Here is a 25798-nt window from a genome sequence, read left to right as displayed (position 1 = left end):
AATTCTGAGGTTTTATGTTTGAACATGATTTCATATTCAGCTCTGAAAGTGTCAGACGGAAGGCTAGAATATGTGATATAGGGTTGATACTTGATGTCATATGCATGTGACTGTCATAAAAGAAATAAAACTTCAATTGAACGTCTGGATGTACTTAGAGCAGGTGTCACCAACCCTGCTCCTGGAGGGCTACTGTCCTGCAGACTTTAGGTCCAACCCTGTTCCAACACACCTGCCTGTAATTATCAAGCAACCCTGAACAGCTTGATTAGCTGGTCCAGGTGTGTTTGATTGGGGTTGGAGCTGAAATCTGCAGGACTGTAGCCCTCCAGGAGCAGGGTTGGTGACACCTGACTTAGAGGTACACTATGAAACTTTTTTTGTTTTAAATTAACACAAAATAAACATTGAGTCAATACATCATCAATCCTTTTTCCAAAGCGTGTGTTTGTCTTACCCTGATTCACCATGGTAAGCCTATTATAAGGGTTTCTATTTTAGACCTGACAGGACGGTTTTCGCAGGAAATTGCGTTCATACGTCACTCGCCCGTGCGTGTCTCGTCACGTCGGTAAAAACCATAGGTAAAAACAGAAAAGTTGCTCCGGCTATTTAGACGCGTGAATGTTGTTGGAGTGGCATCTAAGTTGTCACAACGAGAGAGAAAGGTTGATATGGAGCTCACTAACCTCTCCAACGTCTGGGAAATCACCCGACCCGTTGTTATAAAACGCTTAACAGAGGAGAACCTGCTGGCAAAAAGAGAACGCGACAAAGCTCGCACTGAAACAAGAATCCAAATTGGCTTGACTTTTCAGAGATGGAGAGAACTGAGGGATTTGAAATGCTGTAAAAGCGACGCAGAGATGGTGATTTTATTACTCAACAAGGTAAGGTATTTTATTGAACAGATTGTCATAAGTTAGCTCTCTAACAGAGCTCATTGTAAAGCATTTTCTATTTTGAAGGGTCATTTCATTATTGCAGCGCAGTGCTGGAATTTATTTTCAAGGAAGTACCGTGTCTACTAATAGGTAAAGCTACTGTAACATCTTCAGCTAGATAGCTTGAGATCCTTTCCATCTGAACTAGTTATTTCTCTTAAGCCTAGTAGTGCGCGTTTTATGAGCAGCGTGATAACCATATTCATCCGCGAAGTCACGCAAAGCCGAAGCACAACCAAAACAATGTTCTTCTGCAGCTAGAGGGTCAAAAGTTACATAGTGTACCTTTTAAGCAGAATCAGATAAACATTAACATGCAATGCAATTATTATAAATACAAATAATTTAATCGTTAATACTAGTTAACCAATTTTGTCCACAAAAAGAGTGTTTCTAGATGATAATGAGTTAGAAAATTAGAGCTTTGTTACATAAACAAACCAAAAAAAAAAAAAAAAAAAATCATGTGATCATGTGTATTTAATCCCTTTATTAAAATGTTTAGTACACGGATCAAATCAGACAAATACAGGTACAAAACAAAACCGTACAACTGAAATATTATATGTTCAATTTACTGTGTACTTCATGTATATTCAATGAAGCTAAACTTTACCTAATACTGAAAACATCAGCCATGTGTTTTTGAAAATTTAAACTACATTACTCGTCTTTTTAAAAATGGAACAATTAATGTGAATGTGGAGGGGTTACATGGGAACAAACAGTGGCCCCAAAGCGTATGTGGACACTTCAGACATTTATTAAAAAATACATGTAAATCCATATAACAAAATAATAGTAGCATTTTTTTTAACCTAATATGTTAAATGGCACATTAATTGCTCTAAACGAAACTTTGGACATTTCACGGTTGTCAAACGATAGTGGAATATGTTTAATGTGATGAACTACACCTATGTGAACTTGAGGAGAACTGACATTTCTTTTCTTTTAATGTAATTACATTTTTAAGTGTGATGTAAATGTCCAAATACTGTCTGAGGCCACTGTAGTTCTCAGATCTGGGGCTTGTAACAGATTTTTGTCCAGGTGCCTTTTTTTTCTCATTTTTTTTTATACATACATTGACTTTAAATCAGACACTTAGACTACACTAGGAAATCTATATGAATAGGGGATTGTGGGATTGGGTAAACAGACCTGACACATCCGACACCTCTATCAGAGCCGTCGCGTTTACTGTATTCGTGTTTTTGAGGAGGAAACTGCATTATTTCAAAGGCACTTCCCAAATCCAACAATTTAATAATAAACTCCTGCTGTGAAGTTTAGGTAGTAAGCACGTTGATTCCCTTCAGCCAACACAAAAGTATGCATTTCGAGATGAGATTTAGTTTGCGTGGATGTGAACAAGGAACCAAAAGTGAAGATGAGGCTCATGCTTCTCGACTTAGTTAGACGCACCTTTCAAAGGTGAAGTTAAAGCATGCAAGGCTGTCTCAGAGAGGGCGAGTTTCACAAACACGAAGGAAGGGCTGTTGACCGTGGGAAAATGACAGCAACAGTGCTTGTACCCCCCAATGGCTTCCTTTAAAGCAGCCTCACTTCCAGTCGAGCGACAGATACATTCACCCACATTCACCCTTCAGCTCCTTAAATGTTATATAAACACGGTTCTCTATAATTGTATATGTTATAATTAGCTTAAGTACTTTTTTCTCTGACCATGCAAGACTACAGGCAAAGGGAAACGGGTGATTAGCTGTAATGTGGCAAGGTGTGCGAAAACTCCCTCTACTGGCCGTCAGTCCCACTCTGAGAACACCTCACAGCTGTACACAATTACATATATACAAGAGATAGGGGGCGCCATTGTACATATTATTATTATTATTATTATACCTTACAAGGAATCGCACAGAGACACACCAGCCCATCCGAAACCAGTTGGGGGTTTCGGCACAAGCAAAAAAAAAATAATAATCATCTCATTAGGGCAGAATACAAGGGTTGATCGATTATTGTACAGTGCTCATTAAAGTAAAAGCCCACCCTGCCACATCAACTGAAGCACAGGAAATCGCAAGGTATTAGATAGCAGTCAATGTACACTTTACAGAGATGCCCGATTAAGTCCTTTTTTTTTTTCTTGCTCTCTTTTTTTTAAGTCTCGTTAATTTTTTGGATGCCATATGAGGGGATTCAAAGCAAAGCAACTAGTGAAGATTCATAAATATACATATTCAGAATGAAAATGCACACTTTGTCGTCATTTACTCATGGTACATTATTTTACGCATATATTTGATTTCGTTAATTACATTTTTCCGAGGTTTGTGGGTTCACCTTCTGAAGAACACGGGGTTGCGCAGGCAGGCGGTTAGTCACCTGCAGCACCCCAGGGGTCCGGCGGAGGTCTCCAGGCTGCTGTCGGTGTCGGACGCCAGGGTCTGATCGGTGGACATGGAGGAGATGTCGTTGACGGAGGAGGAGGGGGGGAGGCTCTCGCTGCTGTTCATGGCTGCACCTGCGCTAAGGGAAGTAACGGGGGAAAAACGGTTACAACGAAAAAAGAAAGTGCAGCCACAGTGCCCTCTACAGGGCTGATTGATATTATAAGCAGAAGATCAACTACCAAAAATTACAATAACAACAAAACGTGTACAAATATCCCACACGGATGAAAGTGGGGTCTTTAAGGGTGGAGTCCATGGACTGAGTCTCTGAGGTGATACTGTAGGATGTTGAGCCATGTTTTTGTCCAAATGCCAACAGATGACTATCCTAAACCCTCTCCATGCTGTCCTGAACCCTAAGCACAGAATATGAATATAAACTATTTTTACTCTATTATTTCTTAAAGTCCCCCTGTGGTGAAAATCAAGTTTTTAATATTGTTTATGTCTATGTGGTGTTTTTAATATGCTTTAAGACAAACCATGTGCAAATTCATACGTCAACACCATTGTGGAGTAGTTTCTCTTTAAAATTGCAGTGAACCAAAGACAGTCTCAAAAACACAGTTTGAAATCGCTGATGTTTCTGACGTCAAAAACGTTACGTCAATGTGTGATCGTCAGCGAGTGGATCTTTGAGCTGGTGTGAGTGAGTGGAGGCGGGGCTAATTTGCATATTCATAGAACCGCATATACTATATGAGTAACATTTAAGCTATTTTAAGGCATTAAGAATCTTTTTTCACAGGAAAAAACTTTTAAATATTTAAAGTTTCCTAATGTTGTTTTGGAGTCTCCTACAACAGGTTTATATGCATCAAAGGTCAAAAAACGGTTTAATTTTCTCATAAAAAACATTTGCACATCACCACATTTTCAGTGATTCTCAAACGACTCGTCAGCTCTGATTGGCCAGACGACTCAGTCTGTTGTGATTGGTTTACCGTGTACAGTGTGCGCGTCGAAAACAAAAACGTCCATTGCCATAACAACGTCAGCTCTGCTTATCCTGAGGCTTCCTAAACCGTAGACTAAACACAGTAACGAACAATGACATCGATTTTACCATATCAATGCGAGCGCGATGATGAAACACTGGAAGAACTATTAATTCAACCCGAACCTCCATCGCAAGGACGACTCGAGCTGGACGTTTCTCAGTGATACACTACTCAGTCTGAGGTACATTATGAGATGTTGCAACTGTAATTCTTCACCATCAGCATTAACAAGTGCATGTCCATCAATAAACTGATTATTTTACTTGTACTTATTTATTTACAGAGTATTTTTCTAATTTATTGCTGTGAACACGTGGAAACTGTATCAGTAACAGTCCATACTGTACATTAGCCGAGCTCTAACATGAATGACTGATGTAACAAACGCTGGTAAAACAAATCTTGCTCCATGCTTAATCTTTCCTCAAAGTAGTGAGAACGACAGACGATCTGCATTAATAGACACAGTTTTAGGTAATAGTGGCCCACAACTGATTAGCAGAAGTATTTCAGTAAGACAGTAATAATATGAGTTAACCAGTTAGCAGGAGACCTACACAATATAAAACTCAAAACTAAGTATTTTGAACACCATCTTTCAAGAGCAAGTGATTTGCGAATCCTGCACTGAACTCCGAGATTTGAGAAGTCGTCGTCAGTGAAATAAAGGGAACACAGCCAAAGTTTAGGATTATACTGCTGAAGTATCGTGGTAAAGATAATTTTAACCACTGATTCTTCACATGCTCGTCCTTGAGCAGTGGGAAAAAACTGCCTTTATCTTCACATTGTAGAGCACAGCGTCTTCTCGACATGATGCTGTCCAGTGTCCACAGGAATCAGCTGCAGGTTTGAGGGGGTTCAAGTTTCCCTGGTGTCTGCGTATGCAATAAGTGGGCGGGCAATATGCTAATGTTTCATCTTGACGTCACAATGAAATGCTTATGATTCGTTTGAAAAACGATTCATTTCATTGACTCAGAGTCGACAATAACTTTATATACGGTGCACTTTCAGATTTAAAACTTTGTAGGATGTTTTCATTCACTTAGAGCTATGTTACAGACTACATGAAAAGCCATTTTCAAAAATCCATAATAGGGCACTTTAAGGGATAAAACTATTGACTACAGGGGGACTTTAACTTGCTTCTTTTTGTACCAACCATTAGAGTACACACACACACATATTTGGGGATATTTAATTGAACTAATCAATCAACGATACTATTGATCAGCATTACCAAACATGGACGTTCCACTAGAAACAAACATTAATGTATTGTTTTAATTATTACTGTGAAGCTGCTTTGATACAACCTATGTTGTGAAAAGCGCTATATAAATAAACTTGACTTGACTTGACACACACACACACACGTTTGGAAACATGACGGTTTTGAATGTTTTTGAAAGTAGTCTCTTAATCTCACCAAGGCTGCATTTATTTGATTAAAAAATACAGTAAAAACAGTAATACTATGAAATATTATTACAATTTAAATTAACTGCTTTCTGTTGTAACATTTTAAAATGTAATTTATTCGCAAAGCTGAGTTTTCAGCATTATTACTCCAGTCTTCAGTGTCAACATGATCCTTCAGAAATCATTCTAATATTCTGATTTGGTGCTAAAGAAATGTGTTTAAATTCATTCTAAAAGATTTTCCAGTATTTTCCAGTAAGCATCACTAGTTACACAATCATTCTACATGCTTGTAACAAAAAGCACATAAAAAATCAAAAATGAGATACGCCACAAGGTGGAGCTAACGCTCTACAAGAAGTAATAAATAAAGGCTCCTGCAAAAAGGACAAATTGTCCCTATTTTTCATCATCAGGTGTGAGAGTTGCACTGGCTGCCCTATAAATCCACAAGCCAGAAATCCTGGAATCCTTCAGCAAATTGAGCTCAGCCCAATCCAATCAGGCAAGGCGATTGCTTTTGATAAAAATCAAACGCAAATAACCCCTTAAACGGCTTCCTACGATAACATTACAAGCTAATTTACTTGATTGACGGGCTACAGCTTTCGTTTTAATAGAAGGCGGCTCTTTAATACCCGTTCAGTGCTGTGAACATGATTTACAATAACTTTATACACCAATGCCCACATCCTTATTTGAGATTAACATTTCAATGCAATTTTGAAGCATGACTGCAGAGTGGGGCTGGAACCAACGGTTAGGATGAAAAAATAATGGCAATATGATAAATGATGAAAGCAGAAGCTACCCTTTAAAATGAGAAGAAAAAAGGAAGAGGGTGGGTGACATTGGCTCAGTAAGGGGGTTTTATCTCTGTCAGCTTTATGGTCACCGTCTCTCTTTCAGCCTCTCTCTCTCACTCACTCACTCTTTCGCTCTATGGAAATGTGCCAAACCAGCAAAATATGATAGCTAGTTACATATCACATCACACTGAGAGCATCAGTGAGCCTCACGGCACAGACGAACAAGAATATTTCCATAAACTCTAGATAAGACAAGAAAAAAACTTTACATTGCCCATAATTCTTCTCTGTTTGAAATTGAATCAGAAATTCAGTAAAAACAGTAATATAATTACAATTTAAAATATCTCTTTTCCATTTGAACATATTTTAATATTTCAGAGTTTGAATTTTTTTAAAAGCTGAATTTTCAGCATCATTACTCCAGTCTTCAGTGTCACATGATCCTTCAGAAATAGTTTTTTCAGGGTTATTTGATCAAAAAGTCTAAAAGAAAAGCATTTATTTGAAATAGTAATAAAATTTGTAACATTATAAACTTCTTTACTCTCACTTCTGATCAATTGAATGCACCCTTGCTGAGTAAAAGCATTAATTTCAATGTACTTTATGAAAAGTATTTTTAAGGAAGATAAAAGAACAGTAAATGCACCCTTAAAAAAGCTACAAAGACGCAATAAATACCGAAAACAAAATTGCTTCGACCAGCCCTACAAAAAAAAGGGTCTTGACTGGTCTGTTAGCTGGTTTTAGAGAGGTTTTAGAGACTGACCAGCCAAGCCAGCTGGGTTTTGCAGAAGTTTTTTAGATCAGCTTGAATTCCCTGGTGGTCTTCACTGGTTTTCTGGGTTTCTCCTGACCATTTCCTCTGCTCTTTCTCCATCTCAAAAATAGACTTTCAGCTACATCACTCTGCTCTCACTTAACAGAATCCTCCAGTCACGCCTCCCCCAACAAGCGTCCCAGAGACCACCATAAATCCCTCATTTATACTGCAGGAAAGCGCATCTCTGACTCCCAGACCCTTAATAAAAAGGAAGGGAATGAGGATTTATAGCTGCATCGATTTTAACCCAAGTACAGTTCTGCGGGTTTAACTAAACGTACTGAATCACAGTTTAGCACAGGACGCCACATCAACAGCGGTCCACTGCAGCTGCAGGACATCTACAAACACGAGTCTTCAAGAATTCTCATCCGTCAATAGATTTCCAGCTTGTTTATAGACATGTGATCAATGTATGTTGAAAATAACCCGCCATATTTTCATGGTTGCTCTGCAGTCTGCACCTGTCTGAAAAATACAAATCATACTTTTTCATAAAACACACTTATTAATTACTCTTATAAACCACAATTTATGAAATTGCTGTGAAATCATATATGTGCGTTTATGAAAAGTATTATACAAATAAGCCGAATTGAACTGAACATGTGATTTTCTCTACACACACGACTCAACACACTAACCCACACTGCTGTGAAATGTGGAGCTGCATTGCGACTGCTTTCTTCAGCACAAGCACTTAATTACAAAGGGGGAGACCGACTGAGAGAGAGCGAGAGAGAGAGAGAGAGAAAATGAGGCCAGAAAAAGATGGACAATGCATGCAAAATGCAGTCAAACACTAGCAATATCACAAAACATAAGCAGCTACCAATCGATCATTGACATGATCCGATGTTAATAAGTGAGTGAGACGACAGTAAACGGGAAGAACTTCAGCTCGTGTCACTGTCTGTCTGTCTGTCTGTCACCTTCAGTGCTGCAGGATTGCAGACTGCAGACATGCAACACCGCACCAATGCAAACACACACACACACACACACACACACACGCATGTGCTGTCCTCTACAGGTTAAACGGAGACACTGCAGGCTGCTGATAAAATGGACTCGACATCCCACAATCCTCCAAGAAAAAGCCTATATGTTGAGTGAATTAGCATATTCTTAATGCTAAATTAATCCTAAAAATATTTCAGTGTTGACTCATCATGGACTCCAACCTTAATTATGAAACATGTATACATATACAGTGGCAAATATACATTACAATACAATATAAATTCAGATACACATACATTTTTAAAAAATGAACCCAGGCCAGCTCCTAACATTTTTTTAAAATTATACAATAACTTGTATATTTTTATAATCATGTAGAATTTATTTATATTATGGTTTAAAGTGAAAAGAATATGTTTCCTTTACTAAATTCCGCCCCTTTGGTTATGGTTGCTAACCAAGCATGCTTCACAGAATATAAAATATGCTTATAAAGTTGTATAAATGCTGGATATTATTATTAAGTGGGCTGGAATAAATTGTTGACATTGGAAAGCATTCATCTGCCATTTTTTCATATAAAAAAAATTACATAGTAACATTCTGAACCAGAATCAAGGCAAATGCTTCTCAGAAAAACAAAACAAATTAAAGTGATTACAAGTGTCCTGAAAGATGGTTATGAAAATCATTTGACTGTATTTTTGGATATTTTCAATTGATAGAACTGCATATACGTAAATCCAAACTCACAGATCCTCCATTAACTTACATTATACAGTGCGTGCATAATTATTATTATTAATAGTAGTTATTAGGATTGATGTGGTTTAGAATTAGTAAAATGTGCTTGGAAAAAAATATGATAAGAATATCGACTTGCATAATTATGTACGCACGCACTGTAAAAGAGACAAAGCTTGTCTGAGAAAATGGAGGACTGGATTGGTCAGTAACATTTTAAGGCGGGGTTTAGCGAAGGTCAAATTGTAACTGTTCAAGTGAAAAATAGGCTAAATTAAATACAGTGTTATAAAGTGCTTTCTTAAAGATGCTGTAAGTCTCGGGGAGAGGCCCGTGCTTTTTTAGCCAATCAAAAACACTCTCTGCCTGTCAAGCAGCGTCTTAGGGGGCGGGGTTTTGTAGAGTTTTAGGTACGTTCATGCCATGCCATAATTACCGTAAAAAACGGTCACGTCCTACTAGAACTTGTAATTACAACTTGTAAACTGTGATTTTTCTGAGATTGTACCACCTGACCGCTGCAGATTCAATTTGGCATTTATAGTGTTCCAATAGAAATAAAAAATGACCAGCTCTGAATAGAACGTCACATGTTCTCATCTCGTAGTTACGGTAATTACCACATTTCTTGAACGCAGCATTTGTTTTGTAGTGGTAAAGTCAAAGAATAGCAGTAGTGGCTGAAATCACTTACAGCACCTTTTATTCATTTCAGCAAAGACTACAACAGACAACATCGTCAAAATAACAGATTACCAACTAAATGAAAAACTAGCACGTAATCACACTCAAGACGTGTTCTTTTTGTGTCACACGGACGAGATGAGAGGGGGACAGGGACAAATGGAGCAGTCACAATGGGAGGGTTTCTCATAAACAGCTGAAATCACTTTAAATTGACTTACAGAAGCATAGCTTATGCACAGAGAGTACCTGAGGGAGAGGGCTGTCCCTTCACCACACCATTCTTTGTTCTCTCCTCGAAGTTCATCACCTCTTTATAAATGAGCTCTGAGCCAGAGAGAGACACAGGTGCAGGAAAAGAGAGAGAAAGGATCACATTTAGAGCTAATCGACTCAAAAGCACGGTTGGTTCATTACAAACCAACAAAAAAACAAGACAAGGGTAAAATTAACAAGTACTTGTAGATTATTAATGGCAAATCCATGTGGTAAACTGAAAACCTAATTATGTTTCCCTTGAAACTAACAGAAATAAGTTGAAGTACTAAAATTACTAAACGTGTTAAAAAGGACAACTAATTAAGGTTACAAAAGCACATAATAAAGTTACTAAAATAAAAATGAAAACTCGCAATATTAAAATACTGTAAAAGCTACTTCAAAATATGAATAAATACTCTAATAGTATATAAAGCAAAACCTGAAATAACCTACATTGTGGTGGTCAGCCATGTCCTACAAAAATGTCATACTAAAATCAAGTTTTATTTCAAATGTAAAAATGCAAAGGTCTAGATATAAACTTTTTTACACTGGCTCAGTATAAAAACAAGTCAATGGAAAGTGGCCACCATGATAGAAAAACAACATCTGCTGCATCTCTTCATCTGTCTGTGTGTTCATGAAGGCCTACCTTTCCATTCATCAATGGAGTGTTCCCTCTCATCTAGCTGCTTATCATAGATCTGTGGAGGAGGCTGAGACAGAGAGAAAGAGGAACACATTTAATAATTACCCCAACATAATCATAAACATTGAGTGTCTTCTGAATAAACATGTCTTAAGCTTTATCATTGCTTGTCCTTAATCATGAAGACAATCCTCTAACAGTTAAAAAAGTAATAATCTCATGCGTTATTCATTAGGCAGTATATGTACTTATATTTAGTGCTTAATAATGTCTAAATATAGCACATCTGCTCCTGTAGAGTCACTTATTTGATGTAATGCTTCTCATCTTGCATAGATCTTGATCAGAAAACATATGAGGGCCAGATTTGTAATGTTAAAACATTACAGCAACATAGTGTTAGCTCAGATCCGCGTGGAATCCACATGTACCAGATGTGGCCCGGATCTGGGCCGACACTATGTTGCTGTGGTTAATGTTACATTACAGTGTTCATAATATAATATTACACGTGTCTATTAAATTACTTTATTAGCATAATCTTTTTTGTAATTAATAATATTAGCACAAAAAAATAACATGAACACTGTAATGTAAAGTGTTTATCATCATTTGCACATGCAGCTGACATGTTCAACGGTAAGAACTTAGTAAATAAGGACCAAACACCACCATTAGTAGGACAGAAAAGTCCGCAGTAAGGTTTAGGATAAAGACAGAGACATGAGAGAGGCTAGTGAGCAGACTAACTAGACTGCATTTTAGGGCATCATGGACACATTTGAGCAATCCAATCAATCCTCAGCAACATTTTCAGGCATCCACATGCGATTCATTTCAAATGTTGCTGACAAAAATGCAGTCTAGGTAGGCAGCTCGCTAGGTTTTGTGACAAGCCAGATAGTTAAAGAAAGATATAAACAGAAAGAGAGAGATTAAAATGGCACTGAAAGGATCATTATGGGGAAACAGGGTTACTTAAAGCACAATGCACCTGCATTATTCATTTACAGTATATTAGTTGTTTATTTATTTCACAAAACCCACAAGTGAGTTAATTTAACTACGTCTAAAGGCTACGTCTACACTAATCCAGATACATCATTTTTGTTTTTCGCTGTTATGACCTTCCGTCCACACTGAGATGGTGTTTTTGTCTGAGCTTCTTAAAGACGCTCTCTGAATTGGAAACATTTGAAAACGCTGTTTTCGCGTTGTACTGTGAAAACGGAGGAATTTAAAAACAATGATGCATGTTGAAGCGATAAATATGTTTATCCCAATGTGCCACACAAAAGTGAAGCCAAAACGTTTCGATCGCCCCCTGGTGGCTGGCTGCTGTATAGGTCACTAACCCCGCCCTCCCTATGGAACCGAATGGGACGTAAGCCAAACTAGCAAATCCAATTAAACTTTTTTCACTATTTTTTTATACACAAAAATGAATAATTGTAGGTTTGACATTAACTTTAAAAATTCTATTCTATTCTCTAAATGTTATCTGAATACAGAATTTAAACTCATCTCTTAGCTACATTCAACAAGATTAGTACACAATGCAGACACATACAAATACACAGATATTCACACCCTACACACACACTGTGCAAATTTCAAATCTTATTATGTTTTTGAGTTTTAGACATCAAAGTGTGTTACAAAGAGATCGGTGTGTGAGTGTTTTGAGATGAGGAGGTTTCCTAAGTGTGGAATGGTCTTTATTTACCATAGATATCTGCTGATTCCTGGCCTTCATCAGAGAAAGAGAAACACCAGAGAGAAGGAGAAAAGAATCACACTAATCATAATGATGCTTCATGGGTTATTAAAACAAACTATTTGCTAATGAATGTCAGATTTTCTATCATAGCGTACCATATTAGTATTTCCGTTTCATATTTCGATCAACAGAAAATGTACGTTCACATAAAAAAAACAGCTATACACAATAAATTTTAGCTAGTATTGTATTACATATTTATCTCTGTAGCTTTGTACTTTGTGTTGTGCACTCTCTTAAACAAGAAAACCAGGGCCGTTGTGTCATTGAAACCCCTTTGAAACGGTACAGATGCGCACTTTAGACAAGAACAAGCTGTTTGTCAAAAGGGGACGTGTGAATAAAATCAGAGTCAAATGCTTATTGAATGTTTAGAAATCTTCATCAAAGAACAGGACAACCTTGTGGTATTTTTACTCCTTTCCTGTGTCCTCTCAGACTGATGAAGGTCCCCAGAATCAACCGTCAATAACAAATGCAACATGATAAAGTAAACCTAGCTAATAATCTAAAACTATTGAGTGAGGATCTATATGATCTGTATATAATATAATATAATATAATATAATATAATATAATATAATATAATATAATATAATATAATATAATATAATATAATATAATATAATATAATAATATTTTCAGCAAAGCAACTAAATATGATCAATATTACTCATTATATGACTAAATTACATTGTTTTAGCCTGAATTAATTTTTCAGCACACAAAAACAATAAAAATTTAAAATAAATAAATAACATTTAATCAGTCAATCACTACATGCAGGCTTTTAAAAAAAATAAAAATACATGTAAAAACCTCAGACTTGGTACAAATGCATGTAATTGTTAAAAAAATAATTTTGTTGGTGTAACAATGTAGTGAGTTTAATTCATAATATTTTAGAAATAATAAACAATATATAATGTGAATGAATGAGTGAATAATTGAGAAAGTGAGTGAGTGAGTGAGTGAGTGAGTAAATGAATGAGTAAATGAATTATTGAGTGAATGAATGAGTGAGTGAGTGAATGAGTAAATGAATGAGTGAGTGAATTATGAAATTAATGAACAAGTAAATGAGTGAATAAGTTAATTAATTAATGAGTGAGTGAGTGAGTGAGTGAGTGAGTGAGTGAGTGAGTGAATGAATGAATGAGTAATGAATGAATGAGTAAACAAATGAGTGAGTGAGTGAATGAATGAGTGAATAAGTGGATGAATGAAAGAATGAGTAAGTGAGTGGGTGAGTAAATGAGTGAGTGAATGAATGAATGATCTGAATAAATTCAAGAATTTAATTTAATTTAATTTTAAAATCTTTCCGTACAATTTCTTTATACTGAAAATTCAGACTGAATAGGTCTTGTGTTGTGTGTTGTATAAAAATAAATTGTAGATTTTTTTTTTCCTTCTTCAATTCTATCCAATCAGTTGTGAGTGATGGAGGATACCATGATTGGTCACAGTGGTCCAACCATGTAAAAAAAAACAAAAAAAAACAAAAAAAGGTCAGATGAATCAAAATGCTGAATATGGCCAAACTTTAGCACAGACCCGAGTCTATAAAAGCTGTGTCCAGTGTTTAATGAGCTAGCAGTAGTGTGGAATAAACAGGTGACAGATGGCCCTGAGCGCACTGATCGATAGTGCTGAGAGAATTAGGAGACTGTACTCACTGCCTCCACCTCGGCCGGGTCGTACCACACATTGATGTAGGGGTGCTGGAGGGCCTCGTCCACTGATATCCGCTTAGCGGGATCAATGATCAACATCTTAGACAGCAGGTCTCTGGCCTGACTCGCTGTAAAACACATGACAACAGAGCGGAGAAATCTTTGCATCATTAAAATGAGGGCATTTCACTCGATATAGCTAATGTTATTAGAGCAGAGACATTTATTAAGTAAGTAAACAGAGTTGTTGTTGATTTCAGATGTTTGAGGAATGCAGTGCAAACATTTCACAAATCAGACACCACAATCTTTATATTTCATCCTCTATTTGTTTGTTCATTCGCAAGGGCACTAAAACATCACACTCTCTTTTCTTGCTCTTCTTTCCTCATGCTCTCACCTTTCCTTCCATCTCTTCCTCTCCACCTCTGTACGCTCCCTGATTCCCTCACTTTCTTGCTCTATAAATAGCTGGGTAAAGTCAGACCCTTTCTCTCTCCTCTCACAGCATCATCCCATCTCTCCCTTCTCTCTCTTCTCTCTGCCACCGGCTGGACCACTTCAAAATGGCCGACACTGATTTCTGCAGATCTGTATGGCTGACTCTCACTCTCTGTGATTAGCTCCACACCTCTTCCTTTCCGTCTCAATTATGTAAATGTATTTTATTAACATGATAGAAATTTTACATTTATATTGGCTAAGTGTTTGCAGACTATAAAGTCAAACTGAAACGCAATGGAAAACAAATAGTCAAAAAAGTCAAACTGAAAAAGAAAGAAAAAATGACTAAATGAAATGAAATACAATGACAAAATAAAATAATGTATAAAATGAAACTGAAATGCAAACTGAACTCAAAAATATACAAAAATGTAATGCACAAAAGGAACAGAATTAAACAAACAACAAAATTATGACATAAAATGAAATAAAATAAAATTATACAATAAAATGAAATACAATGAAAAAATGGAATAAAATAATATACATACAATGAAATGAAACAAAATTATAATGAAATACAATGCCAAAATAAAATAACAAATAAAAAATAAAATAAAATAATACATAAAATGAAACTGAAATGCAAACTGAACTCACAAATAGACAATTAAATGAACAAAAGGAACAGAATTAAACTAAATAAAACAAATATAAAATGTATAAAATGACGACACAAAATAAAATGATGACATAAAATAAAATGACATAAAATGACATAAAATGACAAAATAACATAAAATAAATAAAATATAACTGTTTATAATATAATATAATAAAATATGGTGGTTGCTCACAGCACAGCCCTTATCTCACACACACACAGAACAGTTCATGGAGCCTCAACTAACAGGCTGATGAGTCGATTTAGGGAGTCATCAAAAATATGCAGTGCAATGTTATACAAGGCCTGGAATTAAAGGTGCTCTAAGCGACGTCATGCGGTTTTTAGGCCGAAAGATTTTTTTTGTCACATACAGCAAACATCTCCTCACTATCCGCTAGCTGCCCGTCCCCTGAACACACTGTAAAAGTCTCTGTAGACAGCCCAGGCTCCACAAACGGCAACAAAAACAAAATGGCCCAACCTGGACCACGAAACATAACAAACAATGTTCCATCCAATAACCGACAAGAATGATTTGGGGGTTGGGGCCCGGGGTTAGTGCGCTTGCACATGAAGGGGGGTGTGGGGAGTGGAGGAGAGAGAAGCATGAAGAGGGAAGTTAGCTAGAGGAGATACAGTGCTATGCATAAGTTTAGACACCCATGCTAAAGTTGACTAAAAAGAGGAATAAAACATCATCTTTTGGAAATTGAACTTTAATGCCTTAATTAAAAAAATTAGGAAAAATCAAACCTTTAAGGACACCAATTTTCTTTGTGAATGAATAATGTATCGTAGATAAATAAATGTTCTTCCTTAAAATACAGGGTGCATAAGTCTGGACACCCCTATGTTAAATTCCCATAGAGGCAGGCAGATTTTTATTTTTAAAGGCCAGTTACTTCATGGATCCAGGATACTATGCATCCTGATAAAGTTCCCTTGGCCTTTGGAATTAAAATAGCCCCACATCATCACATAGCCTTCACCATACCTAGAGATTGGCATGGAGTACTTTCCATAAGATCATCTCTCAATGCAAATCAAACTAGCTATTAGGCTAACTGAAATAAAACCATGCCAATCTCTAGGCATGGTGAAGGCTGTGTGATGATGTGGGGTTATTTTAATTCCAAAGGCCAAGGGAACTTTATCAGGATGCATAGTATCCTAAAAAATAAATAAAAAAAAATACTTAAAAATAAAAATCTGCCTGCCTCTATGGGAATTTAACATAGGGGTGTACTCACTTATGCACCATGTATTTTAAGGAAGAACATTTATTTATTTATGATACATTATTCATTCACAAAGAAAATTGGTGTCCTTAAAGGTTGGATTTTTCCTAATTTTTTAAATTAAGGCATTAAGTTCAGTTTCCAAAAGATGATTTTTTATTCCTCTTTTTAGTCAAGTTTAGTATGGGTGTCTAAACTTATGCATAGCACTGTATGTCCTAGACAACGACTAACGTTAGAATTATATTCTCTTGAATTTTGATATGGCCGACACACGACCAAAGAGACGACGTTCCGATGAACAAATAGCAAAGAAAAGGGAAAAGGAGAAGGAACGCGCAAAGTCCCGAATTTACATCAGAAAAGCCTGTTTCAGGAAGCACGGAAGGGAGGGGGAGGGGACGGGATGAGGAGGAGGGAGAGTCGAGCTAGCCTCCGTTTTGTTTGACAATATTTCGAACGTCAGCAAGAAGTGACGTCACCCAACATCGCTTAGAGCACCTTTAAGTGTGTGTTGAACCCTCTTTCCCATCACACTGTGACAGACGGAGCCTTTAGCTGCTGAAACACACTCATATCTGTTAGTCTCACACACACACCATTTACAATCACAGACACCACTGAGTCTAATCAGCAGTGCCTCACTCCCCTCTTTGTTTCCCACACACAGAACATTCAGTATCTGACTGTGATGTGACGTCTGTTCACCGGGAATAAACTCAACCACGCAATTTTCATATCAAAAGCTCACGATTCTCCTCTGCTATGCCCTGAAGAACAACAGGAGCTCTGAGAACAATTTATGAAACGTCTCTCAATTTTGCAAATGGGAAGGAAATTGCTGCCTGATTCTCCCAGGTAAACCATTAAAATAACACGCATACAAATACAAAGAGAGATGAATCAGCCTTCACCTCAGTTGATTATTTATTTAACTATCCAGGTAGTATTGTTGAGTAAACCTCACAAAGAAATGGCTTATAACTGTAATTTACAATAAAACAAATACTTTTTTTAAATTGTATTTATTTTTTTGAATGCCAAATAACATGTTTGCAACTAAATGTGCACAAATTCTCACTTACCTTTGAGTTTGTTGTGCTCCGAGTCTGCAGGGAAGAGGCAATCAGGGAAGAGTTTGGGGAAGGTCAGGCCAGCATATTTCGGCCTGTTCTCCACGTAGTTACGCACCGTAGGCTGCAGTTTCTTCATGAACTCAGGAGAGGGCGTGCCGAGCTGCTCTATAACCTTATTCCATTGGTCGATGTCTGAATGTGGGTGGAGTCATGGAAAAAAAGACGCCTACGTACACTCCTCACCGCTCAGGTTATGCATTAGAGTATAAAGTATGATATTTCACTTTTAAATGGAGTATAAAATGAAGATAACTACATAATGTGGTTATTCTAACATGATTACACAAGGCAAACATAAAAGCAAGTGCCGTGAGCCTAATAATGCCATCGGTAATAAAATAAAGTTTGATTACACTTCCTCTCCAGCATAATAAAAGCTAAATCAGTGAAGGTTAAAACACCCAGAGGGCTCCTATTTAAGCCTTGAGTGTGAAATTTGTAGTACATAAATGGAAAAGAAACCAAATCAGTACACACAAGATAAGAGAAATTGATACTGATGGTACTTGAATTAAACCAACAACTGAGTCATTACAATTAAGATAATCTTAATTTTTGTGTTTGGAAAATGAATGCCCATTAGGTTCAAACACACACTCCTGACATCATAATATCTGATATTACCTTATATTCCAATATTGCTCAATATAATAATTATGGATTTGCATTCTGGGATAAGACTCATAAGATGGAACTCTCACTGAAATCTTGTAAGAGTTTATTCCCAAGGCAAAAACTAGCATAAAGCACAAACAAACAATAAGATATGCGAATTTCTTTAGTTTCTACTGTAAATAGTTTCAGAGAACTTCGATATCATACATTCATTAACATAAACTCAATATACAGTTTATATTGAAAATGTATTGCCCTTTATCAATAAAATTAAATCAACAAAAACAGGAATTCATGCAGGGACATTTTTTGTTAATTTCGGTGGTATTTATTTTTTTTGCCCCTGTTAAAGGTAGGGTAGGCAATTTTGTTTTGATAAACACTTTTGTTATATTGGTTAAAACTCTCTTCACATCCTGATAGCAATCAATAATAGAAGTGGTCTAAATATTAAAACATGCGCATATATCGTCTGTGGAAGTCTCGGAACCAAAAGATGTTCGTCCAATCATTGCATTCGGTTCGGTTCATGTCGTAACCGTAATTTAGAGACGGCAACCCATGACGTTCTACTCGGAGCTGTTTGTGTCCTCAGACTCGGATTTATGTGTTTCTAAGTCAACACTGTCAACGCCTAAATGAATCTGCAGCAGTCAGGTGGTACAACTAAGAGCAGGTTGTTTACATTCATTATTATTGGGATCTTATGCTTTCAAAGCTAGCTCGCTAGTGCTAGCCTATCCAAAATTACCTACCCTACCTTTAATTCCTGACCTCGATCTATAATTACATGCTTGAGGCATAAGCACTTGCTGAGTACATGTTATCACATAATGGCCAATCAGTTCCAATCAGGGTCCCACTTTATATTAAGTGGCTTTAAGTACTATGTACTTACATTGAAATTAATAATTTGATACAATGGACAATAAGTACGCATGTTTTTACATTTTACTTAAAATACCTGCATGTAATTACAACTGTAATTAATTTATGTAATTACATTTGTAATTACACTGTTGACCCTTCCCTTACACCTTAACCCACCCTTAAACCCACCCATACCACCACACCTGTCCCTAACCGTACCCACAACACTCCTCAATAGCAGCAAAAGTGTTTTACAATACAACCTGATCACAATAAGTACATTGTACTTACAGTGCTATGCATAAGTTTAGACACCCATACTAAAGTTGACTAAAAAGAGGAATAAAAAATCATCTTTTGGAAACTGAACTTAATGCCTTAATTAAAAAAATTAGGAAAAATCCAACCTTTAAGGACACCAATTTTCTTTGTGAATGAATAATGTATCGTAAATAAATAAATGTTCTTCCTTAAAATACAGGGTGCATAAGTTTGGACACCCCTATGTTAAATTCCCATAGAGGCAGGCAGATTTTTATTTTTAAAGGCCAGTTACTTCATGGATCCAGGATACTATGTATGCATCCTGATAAAGTTCCCTTGGCCTTTGGAATTAAAATAGCCCCACATCATCACATAGCCTTCACTATACCTAGAGATTGGCATGGTTTTATTTCAGTTAGCCTAATAGCTGGTTTGATTTGCATTGAGAGATGATCTTATGGAAAGTACTCCATCCCAATCTCTAGGTATGGTGAAGGCTATGTGATGATGTGGGGCTATTTTAATTCCAAAGGCCAAGGGAACTTTATCAGGATGCATAGTATCCTGGATCCATGAAGTAACTGGCCTTTAAAAATAAAAATCTGCCTGCCTCTATGGGAATTTAACATAGGGGTGTCCAAACTTATGCACCCTGTATTTTAAGGAAGAACATTTATTTATTTATGATACATTATTCATTCACAAAGAAAATTGGTGTCCTTAAAGGTTGGATTTTTCCTATTTTTTTAAATTAAGGCATTAAGTTCAATTTCCAAAAGATGATTTTTTATTCCTCTTTTTAGTCAACTTTAGCATGGGTGTCTAAACTTATGCATAGCACTGTATTTTTCGATGTAAGTACATAGTACTTAAAGCCACTTAATATAAAGTGGGACCAATATGGATCTATTAAATGATTTAATTTTTAATTACATCACCAAAAGTTTTTAATGTTTTTGAAAACAGTCTCTTATGCTCAATAAGGCTCCATTTATTTAATCAAAAAACAGTACAAATATTGTGAAATTGTAGTATTGTAATTGTTCTCTATTTCAATCTATTTTAAAATATAATGTATTCCTGTGATGAACAAAGCTGAATTTTCAGCATCATTGCTCCAGTCTTCAGTGTCACATGATCCTTCAGAAATCATTCTAATAATTTCTACTGTATTTTTGATCAAATAAATGCAGCCTTGGTGAGCAGAAGAGACTACTTTTTAAAAACATAAAAAATGTAATGTATATGAAAACTGAATGTTATCGACCAGTTCAAACACTGAACAGAACTCTTGTTGCAAAATGACATTTCTCTCAGCAATCTCTTCATTGGTGTCATTATCACAGAGGCGTAGTGCTGGGAAATTAGGGCAGAGAGAGAGACTGCTGGAATTCAACGGTCTTGATTATTGGCGTTTACAACATATAGGTCTGAGCTTGCCAGAGTGAATGGATCCTGAAGACGTTAAGAGCCGTCTGTATGGGTGCTAAGCAACAGAGGGGGGAACTGGATGTTGTCATGGTAGCCCAGTTAGCCTTGGGGAGTCACATGACTGTTTTTGCTCCCCAGGCTTCCCATGATTCCCACAAAGGGGGGTCCTGGTTCAAAGGACCACATTACATCATCCAAAGGGAACAACCCCCCCAAAACACAAAGCCAGACCCGTATCTCTCTCCCTCTATCTTGCAATCACGTTTAAGGAAGCCAAACAAACAATAACGGCTGCCTGGCGGCTTACTTTCTCTAAATAGCTTCCAAAATCAGGTTAAATGGTGAGTCTAATAAAAGACAGGTTTGTTTCTATCAAATTCCTGTGTTATAGGAGTTTTCTAGAATTTTCCAATATTATCTACTAATATATATATATATATATATATATATATATATACATACACATATACATATTTGGCAAGTTAAATATGAAAGAAGACAGCAGTGAGGAGTGGAGAACAGACAGAAGGGAAGGATACGATCTGTCCCTGGAAACAGCACTGTTCCTCTTATAACTTCCCCAAAGATACAGCCTACAGACCACATGTCCACTACAACACACACATACACATACGCAGCATACTATCAGACACTCAACATAACACAGAAAATGACATGCATACTATATATGTTCATATAATAACTCTTTTCTAAAACTTGGTTTAGAATACTACATAAGAAACACAGATGCTTGACTTAATTGATTCCAATTGAGTTTATTGCTATAGGATAACTCTTTTGATTCATGCTTTCACAAAGCTGGGTGCAATGCATTCTGGAATAGCCTATTTGGTGATAAATGAATTCAAACCTGCCATTGAATTTTGCCGAAAGAAGGTATTTTACAAGGCATTTTAATTATGCTATCCACATTTTTGAAAAGTCTTTCACCTATGATGCTTTGAAATGCTTTAAACAGATTTATAAAGAGTACTGACAGAGTAAATGTGACAATATTTAAAAGATTATCCATCAATGACTCCATTTTGTTCAAAATCTTACTTCACTTATGAACTCACTCAGGTTCAGTAGGATAATATAATCTTTCATATTCATGCATTAAATATTCTAATTTATTATTAAACGAGGAGATTAGAGACGTCTATGTTACGAATCTAAAAGAGGTTAAAAGAATTTGATACAGGAAAAGAATCAAGGGCATATTTTTTTCCAAAGATATGAAGATAAGGCGCAAAGTTAAAGGGGTCCTCTTATGCTTTTTTATATTTTTAACTTTCTATAGTGTGTAATGGTGCTGTTGAACCATGAAAAAGGTCTGCAAAGTTACAAAGCACAAAGTTCTCTACAAAGAGAGTTATTCTCTATATCAGTGTGCAATGTTTCTGCTCCCTGAAACGCCTCCATTGTAGTCTTCAGTTTTCTTCAAAGAACGAACACATTATAACATTCCTCATTTAAATGATTCCCTCATTAGGCATACGCAAAAAAAGGGTCAAGACCTGGTTGAGTTGAGTTAGTAGTGTGTTGAAACTCACGTTTATGGTAAGGGGCGGGACATAAGACACGCTCGAAGCTGTTGACCAATCACAACACACTGGTCTAGCTGGCCAATCAGAGCACATTACACTTTTCCGAAGGAGGGGCTTTATAGAGACAGGAACTAAACAGAGGTGCGTTTCCCAAAAGCATCGTTAGCCAACTATGGTCTCAAGCTCCGTTGAATTGTGTTGGTAACGATGGAACTTGCGACCAGATTTGGCTTTGTGAAACGCACCCCAGAGAGTGTTACTGACTGACAGGGAAGAGAGGTGATGCAATAATTAAAAATATGAAAAATAGTGTTTTTACCTATTTTAGTAGACCCCAAAAACAAAATCAAGTATTTGAAAACCGGCATAATAGATCCCCATTAAATGCAACCAAAATGAAAATGTTAAATACTTTAACTTAAAAGTGCTTTACACACGGTTTTACAGACAAGGCTTAAGCTAGACTAAAATGTATGTTTGAGCTGTTTTAACTGAAAGCAACTTGCACTGTCATATCTTAAAATATGTCAGTGCCATTGTTTTGTCTCAAGATGCACACCAGTAATGTTTTTTCGAATGCACATTTATAAAAGCTACTTAAATGTCCTAATTGAACTAAGGCCTAATCCTGGCTTAATCTAAGCCCTGTCTGTGAAACCAGGCCTTAGTGTTTCAGGCTTTGGTAAAGGAGACCCTGTAGACGTTGACTATGGTAAGAGGTATCGATGAGACAGCACAGCAAAGAAGTTCATTCAGGCATGTGTTAATGAGTTGTTAAAAAGACCCAAATAAGCTGAGCTTGGTCTATGAGATCAATACCTTAATTGCAGTTTGGAGAGCAGAAAACAAGCACTGTTCTCCTGCAGTTCAACTATAACTACAATTGAACTCTCCAGGATCCATAGCAGCAGAAAGAGAAATCACTAAATAAATGAATAGTTCGCCGTAATGAGTGACTGAAGAGGAAGACTGTCTCATTATTTCACTAGTTTCATTCTCTCTCTAATCGCCAATTAAGCAAGAATCTCTTCCCATTAAGGGACGAATAACTATTGCGGAGAGGAGAGATGCCAGGCCTCCACATCCAACAATGATCCCACACCCTAATGAACAAAATCTTCAATATGCATCCGGGATTTACGGAATTGGGAGAAGGTACAAGTGTCACGAAGTGAGAAAAAGAGATTTAAACAGCATTTGGATATTTAAGCTATACACCTAAAATAAGAAAACCTGAGTAAAACCTGCAGGTTAGGAGAACTACAGCCTTAGTCGATTAGTTATGCCTGAACAGATGAACACTGGTCCAGTCAGGTCGAGTCTCATGTGGACCACAATAGGTTTAAGTTATATTAAGATCAATACAGAATGATTACGCTTGATAAAACTGATGTTTTGACCAATAATTCCTTATTGGCTAGTCAAATCAAGCCAGTTTGGACCTATTCATGAAGGATACAATCCCTGCCGGGGAATAGGATTTTGTGGCGCACCATTTCTCCCATGATGCAACCAACTGACCAAATATCCACTGCAGGCACACACAGAAGCAGGAAAGAGAGCAAAGGAAAGAAAAAGAGAGGTTAGCGTTAGCAAAAACAGTCATCAGTGATGGAGAGAGAAAGACCTATGTGAGCTGGATCACTCCCGCTAATTATGTCTGCCACACATGTAATTAGACAAACGATTATTCAACAACTGCTCAGATCAAAGTTGGAGTTGGGGACAGACCTCAGGGAGGACCGTTTGTGGCAGGAAATCCATAGCCTGACCTCTCTCTTGTTCTCTCAAACTCTAAACATACACACTAATATTTGAGTCTTTAGTGTATTAATGAGTTTTCAAGCAGTGGGGAATCTGTTAGTATTTCAGTAAATTAACAGAAGTTTAGCAAGAAATCTAAGTAACTAAACAACTAAACTAAAGTAACTTTCCCAATCTCGAATTTAATAATCTACAGTAACATTTATTTTTACCCAACTGTGCTGCTCGCTTTAACACATACTTTGCAGTGTCAACAATACATAAATATTGTCATTTAACACAAACTCTTTCTTTGCTGTGTTCCTGTATTTCCTACTGAAACAGAAAGTCTTCCTGGGAAGTTCGTGTTTATGAGTTTGGAAGTCGTAATTACGACGTCAGGTGCGTTTAAGTTACTTTGGAAAGAGCAAGATGGCGATTTACCTCCTCTACAAAAATTCAGCAAGATTTCTAAACTCAACAGTACTTCTACAAAATCTTGAATAAAGAATGTTCATCACTTTGTTTTTGCTTCATGTTTTTATTAAATGTATTAAGGTGCTATGAATTGAATCATTAAATATTCTATCATAATTGAACAATCTTGTTTTGCGCATACAATTTAGTTTTATTGTAAATACTTTTTATTGTAGATTTAAACAAATTTACCATCAATACAGACAATATATTTTCTCACGAACACGCTCTCAATTCGGAACTCTGTGCTTTAAGAAAGTTCAGAGTTCCCCAATCATAATTGTGACTTTGTAGTGACGTTCATGTTCGGTCATTCATGCGAAACAACCATATTTACTTTCAAAATGAAAACTTTCTTAAATACGCAGTGTAGTGAGGTCATGTGACCACAAGATAGCATATTGCCATTTGCATACATGGACTAAAAGACACACTCCAATTCTACAAAACCCAAGATTGTAGTGTTATTTGAAAGTGTTGCAGCCCTGTGATTGGTTTACCGTTCTCCTTGTAGCCCATGCCCAGGATGACCTCCGGGGCCCTGTAGTACCGCGTCACCACGTAGGGCGTCATCATAAAGCTAGTGCCGGCGGTTCTCGCCAACCCAAAGTCCAAGATCTTCAGCGTACAGTCGGATTTCACCACAATATTGCTAGGTTTCAGATCCTTAAAGAGGAATATGTGTCATGGTGAGTTGATGACAAGATTTTTTGTTAGGAGTTTAGATTTGATTGATTATTTAAATGGATCCTTCCAACCAGGAATAAATTTGGGTTAAATAAATTCATAATTTATCGTTCCTGAGGTGTGTATACATGTCTCTCACCCTGTGAATGATGCCGGCTGAGTGCAGGTGTTTGATTCCACACAACATCTGGTACAGCAGGTAGGACATCCTCTCGTGGTCCAGTTCCATCTGAATCACCTGGCAAAGGTTTGCGTCCATCAGCTCCATGACCAGGTAACTGGAGAAGCCAGAAAAAGTCAGGGAGAAAATGTGAATTTCACAGGCCGGACACCAGTAACAGTGACTGCCGCATTGATTCGGTCATGTTTCATTGGCATGGCTTCATTCATGCCTTCTTAATGTACAAAAGAGACTTTTGCGGATCGATGTGGATCTTTATGACCTCTTATGCAGAGAAAATACTTGTTGGTTGATGACCGTCAGCAGGTCGGTG

The 25798-nt window shown here is 36.8% G+C and overlaps 1 protein-coding gene across 21 annotated transcripts in view; it reads right to left on the bottom strand.

Moving 5' to 3' along the window:
• Positions 1 to 1415: 1415 nt before the first annotated feature.
• The window catches only part of mapk10 (mitogen-activated protein kinase 10), a 63206-nt gene continuing 38823 nt past the window's right edge, over positions 1416 to 25798 (bottom strand). For 3 of the 21 annotated variants that reach the window (XM_079846945.1, XM_079846946.1, XM_079846930.1), the window contains exons 6-14: positions 25444 to 25582; positions 25118 to 25283; positions 23857 to 23928; positions 17617 to 17799; positions 14186 to 14310; positions 12453 to 12476; positions 10730 to 10793; positions 10066 to 10143; positions 1416 to 3435 (exon numbers count right to left, since the gene is read on the bottom strand). In XM_079846945.1, coding sequence (XP_079703071.1) covers positions 3293 to 3435; positions 10066 to 10143; positions 10730 to 10793; positions 12453 to 12476; positions 14186 to 14310; positions 17617 to 17799; positions 23857 to 23928; positions 25118 to 25283; positions 25444 to 25582 — 994 coding nt within the window. In that variant the 3' untranslated portion in view covers positions 1416 to 3292. Of the gene's footprint in view, positions 3441 to 10037; positions 10144 to 10729; positions 10794 to 12452; positions 12477 to 14185; positions 14311 to 17616; positions 17800 to 21386; positions 23929 to 25117; positions 25284 to 25443; positions 25583 to 25798 lie in introns of all 21 variants that reach the window. The other 18 variants (XM_079846938.1, XM_079846932.1, XM_079846939.1 and 15 more) reach the window with 10 other exon arrangements.

This window comes from Squalius cephalus (assembly GCF_949319135.1).
Source record: "Squalius cephalus genome assembly, chromosome: 17".
Taxonomy (NCBI): domain Eukaryota; kingdom Metazoa; phylum Chordata; class Actinopteri; order Cypriniformes; family Leuciscidae; genus Squalius; species Squalius cephalus.
This window is presented reverse-complemented; position numbering and strand designations above follow the sequence as displayed.